The sequence below is a fragment of the Oncorhynchus kisutch genome, unplaced genomic scaffold (genome assembly GCF_002021735.2).
Source record: "Oncorhynchus kisutch isolate 150728-3 unplaced genomic scaffold, Okis_V2 scaffold3961, whole genome shotgun sequence".
Taxonomy (NCBI): domain Eukaryota; kingdom Metazoa; phylum Chordata; class Actinopteri; order Salmoniformes; family Salmonidae; genus Oncorhynchus; species Oncorhynchus kisutch.
This window is the reverse complement of record NW_022265906.1, coordinates 1-12,705: the sequence shown is the minus strand read 5'-3', so window position 1 is coordinate 12,705 and position 12,705 is coordinate 1. Positions and strand designations below refer to the sequence as shown.

Sequence of the window (12,705 nt, the reverse complement as noted above, 5' to 3'; positions counted from 1 at the left end):
TGCCTACCTGGTTAAATAAAGGTGTAATAAAAATAATAATGCTCTCCACCAGTCTTTCACATTGATGTTGGGTGACTTTATGCCTCTCCTGGCGTAAACATTCAAGCAGCTGGGCTTTGTTTGATGGCGTGTGACCATCCATCTCCCTCTTGATCACATTCCAGAGGTTTTCAATGGGGTTCAGGTCTGGAGATTGGGCCGGCCATGACAGGGTCTTGATCTGGTGGTCCTCCATCCACACCTTGATTGACCTGGCTTTGTGGCATGGAGTATTGTCCTGCTGGAAAAAACAACCCCTCAGAGTTGGGGAACATTGTCAGAGCAGAAGGAAGCAAGTTTTCTTCCAGGATAACCTTGTATGTGGCATGATTCATGCGTCCTTCACAAATATAAATCTGCTCGATTCCAGCCTTGCAGAAGCACCCCCAACCCCAGATCATCACTGATCCTCCACCAAATTTCACAGTGGGGTGAGACCTGGAGAGGCCTACAAGCCAGTGTCTCGCAACCACTGTGAAATTCTGTGGAGGATCAGTGATGATCTGGGGGATGCTTCTGCAAGGCTATTGAACTTCAGTTCATGAAAAAAAACTAGCGGGGTTACGTGTTATGAAGCTAGCCACAAGTGGAATTTGCGGTTTGCCTTCAAGATAAAAGTCCCTCGTTGAAAGTGACGCAGAAGGTTACAATTGGTGGAATCGTGCCATATTTAGACTAGATAATGTTAAACAAGGTTGGATTGTGGACTAATGAAATAGGGTCGACTCAGTATCCAAATACTTTTTTTCTCAGACTCCAACATCCACGTTGCATAGTTTTTCCTCTGGAATAGTGTTCAATACCCATAGGTTGACAATAAATGTGGCTCAATTCACAGTGGTTTGGGTCCCGCAATAAGAGCTACGACACTAATGTTCTCTGGGTGTCACTGAGTAGACTGATACCCCATGTCATTGAGCCACACTCCATAGGTAAGGCTGTACAGTGAAATAAGTATGTCCCCTAATGCAATTCTAAAGTCTAATACATCCAGTGTGATTAAAACAGATTTTTGTCATATTAACAAATTGTCTTTTGTTGACTTTATATAACATTCTAACCTCTTTAGCATGATCTATTCAATTACGGCACAATTCCACTATTTGTATTCATTTTCATCACTGTTAATTACATACTTTTATTTTGAAGGCTAACCACAAAGTCCACTATTTAGCTAATCCTTATTGTGGCTCGCTTCACATAGATGGGTCCGAACACCATTAATCAAATAAAAACGGTCTTATAAATGAGGGTTCTTTTTAGATGATGACACCTCGCTATATAGTTAGCTAGCGCTACTGAAACAGATGTCGTTTTGCTATGTTTTTGGGGGAAGAACATTGTTAGCATCCATGAGCTAGCTAGCTTTTTTTAATGACCTGCACTGTAGGTGCGCGAGACAACTTTACCAGCATCATAGCATATGAAATACGAGTGATCATGTAATCAATGTGTAATAACTACGGGGGGGAAAAAATGTATAAATGCGTTAAATTATTATGTGACGTGCAGTCATATTCAGGTCCTGATTGGTCAACAAGCTTATTTGACACATCAAAGTGTTTTTTTTGACACGCAAAGACCCCAATGGCGTTCCACATCCCCAACACACACAGAAAAACACACAGAGCCAGAGTAAAAAAAAGAAGACTATTTAATCAGAGAGAGAGTGTACATAGAATCTACATAAAAACTGACACACTCCATATTCAATTAATATCTTGTGATTTAAAAACATAAAACATACAAATGTATTTTTGAGTAGGTTTTCTCCAATTTGATTTCATATGGAAAAAAGAGCATAAACAAAACCACAAAGCACCACTTTTCAGTATAAGATGAGAAGTGTGTTACCTCATGAATTGAGGATGAGAAGTGTGTTACCTCAATGTGCGTGTTACCTCATGAATTGTAAGTATGTGAAAAATCACTCTCCACATTGGGAGCATGAGTAAAGCTTCTCCCCTGTGTGTGTAACCTCAGTCTTTCAGGTGCCTGAACTGGGGAAATATCTTTCTACACTGGGAGCATTCGTAACATTTCTCTCATGTGTGGATTCTTTCATGTGATTTCAGTTGCCGTAACCAGGTAAATGTCATTCCACACTGGCAGCAGCGGAAAGGCTTTTCCCCAGTGTGTCTTTGCTCATGATTCTTCAGGAAGCGTAATGAGGTAAAATTCTTTCCACACTGGGAGCAGTGATGTGGCTCTTCTTCTTTGTGTGTCCTCTCGTGTGATTTCAGGTTACCTAACCGGTTAAAACTCTTTCCACACTGGGAACATTGGAAAGGCTTTTCGCCTGTGTGGATTCTCTCATGTATTTTCAGGCTCCCGAACTGGGTAAAACTCTTTCCACACTGGGAACATTGGTAGGGCTTCTCTCCGGTGTGTGTTCTCTCATGCTCTTTCAGTTGCCTTACCCAGCTGAAACGCTTTTCACAATATAAACAGTAGTAAGGCTTTTCCCCTGTATGTACTCTTTTATGGTCCTTCAGGTTACTTAACCGCTTAAAAGTATTACCACATTGAAGGCATTTGTGAGGCTTGTCTCCTGTGTGCATTCTCTCATGTGATTTCAGGCAACTTAACTGTGAACATCTCTTTCCACACTGGGAGCATTGGTAAGGCTTCTCTCCTGTGTGAATTCTAGTATGTATTTTCAGGCTCCCTAACTGGGTAAAACTCTTTCCACACTGGGAACATTGGTAAGGCTTCTCTCCAGTGTGTATTCTTTCATGCACCTTTAGTGTCCGTAACTGGGTAAAAGTCTTTCCACAGTGGGAACAGTGGTGTCGTCTTGCTGGTTCAGACGTCTCTTGCTCTGGATCTTCTGAGTCTGGTGTCTCTCCTACCAAAGACAAACCGTGGGTTTAATTTAACAGGGAGATCAGGGTCGTATTCACTCGTAACTAAAACGAAACGGTGTTCACGAATGAATACGACCCTGAATGAAACCTTCACATGATATAAACTGTCTTCCTATTAGGTTTAATCCAAATCAAATCCTTCAATAAACCTGAGGCCAAGTTCCATAGGTGTTTTTCTGGTGCTCATTATGAAACAATGAGTCAGTAGCCAACAATCAGACAAAAGAAAGGTGGAGTCAATTAGGCCTATTTCATAGGTTCTTATTGGTCAGCATTTGGCTCCTGTTCTGTCTTTCAATGTCCACAATCATTAATTAAACACAGTCCTCGATTAACACAGTCCTCGTCATATTAGCAGCCCAGGCATCTTTAGATCTCTTTCTAAGTTCCTGACGGAGATGTTTAACAATGGTGTTTTACTGCGAATTGCATTTTGGCAAATGTTTTAAAAGGATGTTTTTGTTGGCTGCTTCAATACAGGAGTTGCATGTTCTGTTAATATTAATGACCATAATCCTAATCTAAATATGATTTCTGTATTGGCCACATTCATAATTAAGTAGGAAATTGCATGCATTTTGGCCCTTACAGAGTAGGAGGGCAAGTCTCAAAGAAGGCTTTTCAGTCAATCATATTTCATGGCTTTTTGAAAGAGCTCTTGGAGCTTGTTTCTCCACTCACAGCTGTCCCCCAGTGTTAGTTATAACATGGTTAGGCATATCGAAGGAAAGGCTTGGCTGAACACAAACCAAAAACATTTAAGTTTGTGATTTTCATTATTACATCACAGAGGAAAACAACCGTTATGGATGTTACAGACGGACAGACATTCCGATCTAAAAATGTCTTGATTCAAATCTATCATAACACATTGGCTTACATTTGGCATATTTTTAAGTAGATGGGCAAAACAAGTGACCTAAGAGACTGAGCGTCGTCGTCAGTGCCAGGCGGGCCTGATCCAGTGTCTCAGAAACGGCCGCCCTCCTGGGCTTTTCACGCCTGACAGTGTCTAGGATTGGAGGTAAAGGAGGATCTGACCCGGTACTAGATGGGTGTACCTAATAAATTGGCCGGTGAGTGTCTCTTAATTGTTCATGTTCTCTCTAAATAAGCTTTGTCGAACAATTAAAAGGTCAAATACACTGCATTTCAAACAGTCAGCAATAATCTAATGAATTCAGGGCTTGTGAAATTATACCAAGGATAAATACATTCCTTCCACAACCATAAGTTTAAATAGTTTATTAACCTGCTTTTATGCAATAATCTCAAGAATAAATTGAAGAAGAATAAATACTACAGGACTATTTCACAGATAGTTGATAAACACAATGAGAAATTTATTTTAGCATATATATATATAAATATATATATGATATTCCTAACAACCACAAGCAATTGTTGATGTCTTGAAAAATGATGTGTGAGAGAACGAGAGAGCGAGAGAATCTTAGCCAGAACACATCATTTTTCAAGATATCAACAAATGCTTATGGATGTTAGGAATATCATAAGGAAAGAAAGGAAAGAAACCAATATAACCCATGTATAAACCTTGATGAAAGTTCTCTATAGAGATAAAGTTTTAATATGATCCGATGTATGCTGCAGGTTTTACAAAAACATTTCCTCTCCGTCACCCCCTCCTCCCTCTCTTGACAAGACGAAAGAACACACAAACAAAACTGTACTGTAAAATGTGGCCTGTACTGCTTCATTAACATCTTAACTAATACTGGAGGAAAGCTGTGAGTGGAAAAAACAAGCTCTCTGAGCCCTTTCTAAAAGCCATGAAATATGATTGGACCGCAACAAGGTAATGGTCAAAATTCAGGCAATTTCCTCCCTAAACGTTTCAAATAAAGCCTGAAATCCTAAATACAGACGTTAAAAGGGCTGATTTGTGATTTTGCCACTGGGGCTCTTCAGCTACTCCCCCAGAGTCAGAGGAACTTGTGGATACCATTTGTATGTCTCTGTGTCCTGTATGAAGGAATTTAGAGGTAGTTTTGCAAGCCAATTTCTAACTAGCGTTAGCACAATGGCTGGAAGTCTACAGGTATCTGCTAGCATATACCCATAGACTTCCAGTCATTTTGTTAACGCTCGTTAGCAATCTCGCAAAAAAGCGTGTAACATGTAACATCCATAAAGCTTCTATTTGGGTTTTTTTCTCCAACATGCCAATATTTAGAATTCAGATTTCCTGGGTATACACTCAGGGGTACTACAGACAAACACATCAAACGTTTAATTTATATTTTGTATTACATTTCTGTGAGACATTAAAGTTGTGATCTCCGTGCAAATGTAACGTCTATAACGCTGGAATCGCCCATAACTTCAGTAGAATGACCCTTCAAAATGACATCGGTTCAACAGAAAGACATATTCAGGGACATCGGTTCAACAGAAAGAGATATTCAGGGTCATCTGTTAAACAACTGCAGAGTTTGTGCCCCTTTGTTTAAAGACACTACTCACTGGTGTTAATCAGATCTCCATTCTGCTCTTCTTCCTCCTCCAATGTGACAGTGATCTCCCCCTCCTCCTTCACTCCAAAAACGTCTTCCTCTTCTTTCACCGTGACAGTCGTCTCCTCTTTCACTGTACAAACGGCACCCTCTTGTTTAACTTCCTCTCCCTTTTTCACTGAAACGTCTTCCTCTTTCACTGTAATAGCCTCATCCTTTACTTCTTGTTTAACTGTGACAGCCTCTTCTTCCTTCTCATCTTTCACGAGAGCTTCTCTCTCCGTCCAGCAGTCCTCCTCTTCAGCAGAGGGGTGGTAGCTTTTTGAACTCATGGTCGGGGATGTTAGCATTAGCGATTAGCCTAGTGCTACTGCTACCTTAACCAGACAGCTAGCTGACGTACATATGATATTAAAAGGGATAACTAGTAGATACGACAGACGTGTGTTTAAAACAGAGTGGCGAATAAACACCAAAAGCATATAAAGAGCTCAAATGTTCCTGCTACGTCGCCTAACAAAGCGAGGTCGCAGTTGTGGTTGAACAAACTTCCCGTCCATTAGATTATACGTCACACAGGCAGCATTGCCTGAAAGACGCCATTAGCCATCTGCTGACTAGAGTAGGTAACGCAGTTTAGGAAATGAATATGTATTTGATTTATTTTCATTTATTTCGTAAAATAATAATTAAGAATAGTTAAATGAAAACGTACAAACAGGTCTTGAGTGACGGCTCCCGAGTGGTACAGCGATCTAAGGCACTCACTCTAGACCAGCACCGATATCACAATAAGCAGAGATGTCTATACTGCTCCTACATGGTGTAACAATACATCATGTAGATGTATATAATGAACAGACTAGGTCTATACCCCAAATCAAATCAAATCAAATTTTATTTGTCACATACACATGGTTAGCAGATGTTAATGCGAGCGTAGCGAAATGCTTGTGCTTCTAGTTCCGACAATGCAGTAAGAACCAACGAGTAATCTAGCTAACAATTCCAAAACTACTACCTTATACACATAAGTGTAAAGGGATAAAGAATATGTACATAAAGATATATGAATGAGTGATGGTACAGAGCGGCATAGGCAAGATGCAGTAGATGGTATCGAGTACAGTATATACATATGAGATGAGTATGTATACAAAGTGGCATAGTTTAAAGTGGCTAGTGATACATGTATTACATAAAGATGCAGAAGATGATATAGAGTACAGTATATACGTATACATATGAGATAAATAATGTAGGGTATGTAAACATCATATTAAGTAGCATTGTTTAAAGTGGCTAGTGATATATTTTACATCAATTCCCATTATTAAAGTGGCTGGAGTTGAGTCAGTGTGTTGGCAGCAGCCACTCATTGTTAGTGGTGGCTGTTTAACAGTCTGATGGCCTTGAGATAGAAGCTGTTTTTCAGTCTCTCGGTCCCAGCTTTGATGCACCTGTACTGATCTCGCCTTCTGGACGATAGCGGGGTGAACAGGCAGTGGCTCGGGTGGTTGTTGTCCTTGATGATCTTTATGGCCTTCCTGTGACATCGGGTGGTGTAGGTGTCCTGGAGGGCAGGTAGTTTGCCCCCGGTGATGCGTTGTGCAGACCTCACTACCCTCTGGAGAGCCTTACGGTTGTGGGTGGAGCAGTTGCCGTACCAGGCGGTGATACAGCCCGACAGGATGCTCTCGATTGTGTATCTGTAGAAGTTTGTGAGTGCTTTTGGTGACAAGCCGAATTTCTTCAGCCTCCTGAGGTTGAAGAGGCGCTGCTGCGCCTTCTTCACGATGCTGTCTGTGTGGGTGTCCACAATCATCGTCCACAATCATCTCCTTAGTTTTGTTGACATTGAGTGTGAGGCTATTTTCCTGACACCACACTCCGAGGGCCCTCACCTCCTCCCTGTAGGCCGTCTCGTCGTTGTTGGTAATCAAGCCTACCACTGTTGTGTCGTCCGCAAACTTGATGATTGAGTTGGAGGCGTGCGTGGCCACGCAGTCGTGGGTGAACAGGGAGTACAGGAGAGGGCTCTGAACGCACCCTTGTGGGGCCCCAGTGTTGAGGATCAGCGGGGTGGAGATGTTGTTACCTACCCTCATCACCTGGGGGCGGCCTGTCAGGAAGTCCAGTACCCAGTTGCACAGGGCGGGGTCGAGACCCAGGGTGATGACGAGTTTGGAGGGTACTATGGTGTTAAACGCTGAGTTGTAGTCGATGAACAGCATTCTCACATAGGTATTCAAATCACATCAAATCAAATTTATTTATATAGCCCTTCGTACATCAGCTGATATCTCAAAGTGCTGTACAGAAACCCAGCCTAAAACCCCAAACAGCAAGCAATGCAGGTGTAGAAGGGTTGTCCAGATGGGTTAGGGCAGTGTGCAGTGTGGTTGAGATTGCATTGTCTGTGGACCTATTTGGGCGGTAAGCAAATTGGAGTGGGTCTAGGGTGTCAGGTAGGGTGGAGGTGATATGCTCCTTGACTAGTCTCTCAAAGCACTTCATGATGACGGAAGTGAGTGCTACGGGGCGGAAGTCGTTTAGCTCAGTTACCTTAGCTTTCTTGGGAACAGGAACAGTGGTGGCCCTCTTGAAGCATGTGGGAACAGCAGACTGGGATAGGGATTGATTGAATATGTCCGTAAACACACCAGCCAGCTGGTTTGCGCATGCTCTGAGGGCGCGGCTGGGGATGCCGTCTGGGCCTGCAGCCTTGCGAGTGGCACTGTATTGTCCTCAAAGCGGGCAAAAAAGTTATTTAGTCGGCCTGGGAGCAAGACATCCTGGTCCGTGACGGGGCTGGTTTTCTTTTTGTAATCCGTGATTGACTGTAGACCCTGCCACATACCTCGTGTCTGAGCCATTGAATTGCGATTCTACTTTGTCTCTATACTGACGCTTAGCTTGTTTGATTGCCTTGCGGAGGGAATAGCTACACTGTTTGTATTTGGTCATGTTTCCGGTCACCTTGCCCTGATTAAAAGCAGTGGTTCGCGCTTTCAGTTTCACGCGAATGCTGCCATCAATCCACGGTTTCTGGTTTGGGAATCTGGTTTTAATCGTTGCTATGGGAACGACATCTTCAACGCACGTTCTAATGAACTCGCTCACCGAATCGGCGTATTCGTCAATGTTGTTATCTGATGCAATACGAAACATCTCCCAGTCCACGTGATGGAAGCAGTCTTGGAGCGTTGAATCAGATTGGTTGGACCAGTGTTGAACAGACCTCAGCGTGGGAGCTTCTTGTTTTAGCTTTTGTCTGTAGGCAGGGAGCAACAAAATCGTGGTCAGCTTTTCCGAAAGGAGGGCGGGGGAGGGCTTTATATGCATCGCGGAAGTTAGAATAACAATGATCCAGGGTTTTACCAGCCCTGGTTGCGCAATCGATATGCTGATACAATTTAGGGAGTCTTGTTTTCAGATTAGCCTTGTTAAAATCCCCAGCTACAATGAATGCAGCCTTGGGATATGTGGATTCCAAATAAAGTTCGTTCAGCGCCATCGATGTGTCTGCTTGGGGGGGAATATATATACGGCTGTGATTATAATCGAAGAGAATTCCCTTGGTAGATAATGTGGTCGACATTTGATTGTGAGGAATTCTAAATCAGGTGAACAGAAGGACTTGAGTTCCTGTATGTTGTTGTGACCACACCACGTCTCGTTAACCATAAAGCATACGCCCCCGCCCCTCTTCTTACCAGAAAGATGTTTGTTTCTGTCGGCGCGATGCGTGGAGAAACCAGCTGGCGGCACCAACTCCGATAGCGTCTCTCCAGTGAGCCATGTTTCCGTGAAGCAAAGAACGTTACAGTCCCTGATGTCCCTCTGGAATGCTACCCTTGCTCGGATTTCATCAACCTTGTTGTCAAGAGACTGGACATTGGCGAGTAGAATGCTAGGGAGTGGCGCGCGATGTGCCCGTCTCCGGAGCCTGACCAGAAGACCGCTCCGTTTGCCTCTTTTACGACGTCGTTGTTTTGGGTCGCAGGCTGGGATCCATTCCGTTGTCCTGGGTGGAAGGCAGGACACAGGATCCGCTCCGGGAAAGTCATATTCTTGGTCGTACTGATGGTGAGTTGACGCTGCTCTTATATTCAGTAGTTCTTCTCGACTGTATGTAATGAAACCTAAGATGACCTGGGGTACCAATGTAAGAAATAACACGTAAAAAACAAAAAACTGCAGAGTTTCCTAGGAACGCAAAGCGAGGCGGCCATCTCTGTCGGCGCCACCACTGCTCCTACATGGTGTAACAATACATCATGTAGATGTTCAGTGCATTCGGAAAGTATTCAGACTCCTTGACTTTTTCCACATTTTGTTACATTATAGCCGTATTCTAAAATGGATCAAATATTTATTTCCCCTCATCAATCTACACACAATACCCCATAATGACATCACAATACCCCATAATGACATCACAATACCCCATAATGACAAAGCGAAAACAGGTTTTTAGAAATGTTTGATGACAGATTTGCACCCTCTTGGCATTCTCTCAACCAGCTTCATATCATGTACTTAAACCTACCCCTAAACCCTTACGCTAAACCGAGTTCATATCCTGTACCCAGCTCCTAAACCAGGTTCATATACTGTAATCATTCCTACCCCTAAACCGGGTTTATATCCTGTACCCAATCCTACCCCTAAACCAGGTTCATATCCTGTATCCAACCCCTAAACCAGGTTCAAATCCTGTATCCAACCCTACCCTAAACCAGGTTCATATCCTGTACCCAACCCTACCCTAAACCAGGTTCATATCCTGTACCCAGCTCCTAAACCAGGTTCATATCCTGTAATCATTCCTACCCCTAAACCGGGTTTATATCCTGTATCCAACCCTACCCCTAAACCAGGTTCATATCCTGTATCCAACCCCTAAACCAGGTTCATATCCTGTACCCAATCCTACCCCTAAACCAGGTTCATATCCTGTATCCAACCCTACCCCAGGTTTATATCCTGTATCCAACCCTGCCCCCTAAACCAGGTTCATATCCTGTATCCAACCCTACCCCAGGTTCCTATCCTGTATCCAATCCTCCCCTAAACCAGGTTCATATCCTGTATCCAACCCTGCCCCTAAACCAGGTTCATATCCTGTACCCAACCCCTAAACCAGGTTCATATCCTGTACCCAAACCCTAAACCAGGTTCATAGACAACAAGAAACCATGAACTACAATGCCCCCTCACCCTTGTCCAACCACAAACATGATCTGGAAACCCAGAAGACGGAACAAAGCCCTGAGCTGTCCCAAAGTTCATTGTCTCTCAGGAAATGGATATTAAAAAATAACACAAAGACTGAATGGGGGCTTTAATGCCACATTCTCTAAGATACATATCCATCACATATGTAAACAGTAGATCACCCTTAACAACATATAGCTTTACCTAGCAGGGTCTTGTAGCTGACTTGGAGCCAGTGGGCTTCACAACATATAGCTTTACCTAGCAGGGTCTTGTAGATGACCTGGAGCCAGTGGGCTTCACAAAATATAGCACTTGATTAACAACATATAACACTCGATTTAAAACCCCACAAAAAACAGTCAGAGTTTAAAAAAAAAGAGACTATTTAATCACAGTGTGTATGTGTACATAATCTACATAAAACCTGCCACACTCTATATTCAATTCATGTTTTGGGATTTAAAAAAACAACAACATATTAATGTATTTTTAGTAGGTATTCTCCAATTTGATTTCATATGGAAATAAGAGCATAAACAAAATGACAAACCACCAATTTCAGTAAAAGATGAGAACAAGTGTGGGAGCAATGTGTCTGTTACGTCATGAATTGTAATTGTGTGTGAAATATCGCTCTCCACACTGGGAGCATGGGTAAGGCTTCTCCGCTGAGAGGGTAACCTCGGTCTTTCAGGTGCCTAACTGGGTAAATATCTTTCTACACTTGAGAGCATTCATAACATTTCTCTCTCGTGTGGATTCTTTCATGTGATTTCAGTTGCCTTAACCAGGTAAATGTCATTCACACTGGGAGCAGCGGAAAGGCTTTGCTCATGAATCTTCAGGAAGCCTGATGAGGTTAAACTATTTCCACATAGATCAGTGATGTGGCTTCTCTCCTGTGTGTCCACTCATGTGACTTCAGGTTACTTAAGCGGTTAAAACGCCTTCCACACTGGGAGCATTGGTAGGGCTTCTCTCCGGTGTGTGTTCTCTCATGCTCTTTTTGTTGCCTTAACGTGCTGAAACTCTTTTCACAATGGAAACAGTGGTAAGGCTTTTCCCCTGTGTGCACTCTTTCATGTTCCTTCAGGTTACTTAGCCGCTTAAAAGTACTACCACATAGAGGGCATTTGTGAGGCTTATCTCCGGTGTGTATTATCTCATGTGATTTCAGGCAACTTAACCGTTTACATCTCTTTCCACCACTGGGAGCATTGGTAAGGCTTTTCTCCTGTGTGTATTCTATTATGTATTTTCAGGCTCCCTAGCTGGGTAAAACTCTTTCCACACTGGGACATTGGTAGGGCTTCTCTCCGGTGTGCGTTCTCTCATGCGCTTTCAGTTGCCTTGACCAGCTAAAACGCTCTTCACAATGGATACAGTGGTAAGGCTTTTCCCCTGTATGTACTCTTTTATGGTCCTTCAGGTTACTTAACCGCTTAAAAGTATTACCACATTGAGGGCATTTGTGAGGCTTATCTCTGTGTGATTATCTCATGTGATTTCAGGCAACTTAACCGTGGAAACATCTCTTCCACACTGGGAGATTGGTAAGGCTTCTCTCCTGTGTGTATTCTAGTATGTATTTTCAGGCTCTCTAACAGGCAAAACTCTTTCCACATTGGGAACATTGATAGGGCCTCTCTCCAGTGTGTATTCTTCCATGCACCTTCAGTGTCCGTAGTATTGGGTAAAACTTTTTCCACACTGGGAGCAGTGGTGTCGTCTTGCTGGTTCAGACGTCTCTGGTTCCTCTGAGTCTGGTCTCTCTCCTGGCAAAGACAGAAGTGTTTATTTTAACAGAGAGATCAAGGTTGTATTCACTAGAAACTAAACCAAGCCAAACAGGCCGAAATGGGGAGGGCAAGACTAGCAGAACTTGTCCAACTAAGAAATGCTTGTTTCTGCTTTCCATTGCAAAACATTTTGCTACGGTGTGCACAAATGACTACAGCCCTGAATGAAACCGCCACATGATAAACTGTATTCCTGTGAGGTTGAATATCAGATCCCTCAATAACCTGAGGCCAAGTTAATCACTAAGACAAAGACAAGCAGTACAACAGCTGGAAACAAAGTGTAATCTAGAAAAGTAA

The 12,705-nt window shown here is 42.9% G+C and overlaps 1 protein-coding gene across 1 annotated transcript; it reads right to left on the bottom strand.

Moving 5' to 3' along the window:
* Positions 1 to 1,670: 1,670 nt before the first annotated feature.
* LOC116372524 (zinc finger protein 239-like) lies at positions 1,671 to 5,968 on the bottom strand. Its single transcript, XM_031821341.1, has 2 exons — positions 5,394 to 5,968; positions 1,671 to 2,887 (listed from the first exon to the last, which is right to left on the bottom strand). The coding sequence occupies exons 1-2, from the start codon at positions 5,731 to 5,733 to the stop codon at positions 2,085 to 2,087; spliced, it is 1,143 nt and encodes a 380-aa protein (XP_031677201.1). The 5' UTR covers positions 5,734 to 5,968; the 3' UTR covers positions 1,671 to 2,084.
* Positions 5,969 to 12,705: the final 6,737 nt, after the last annotated feature.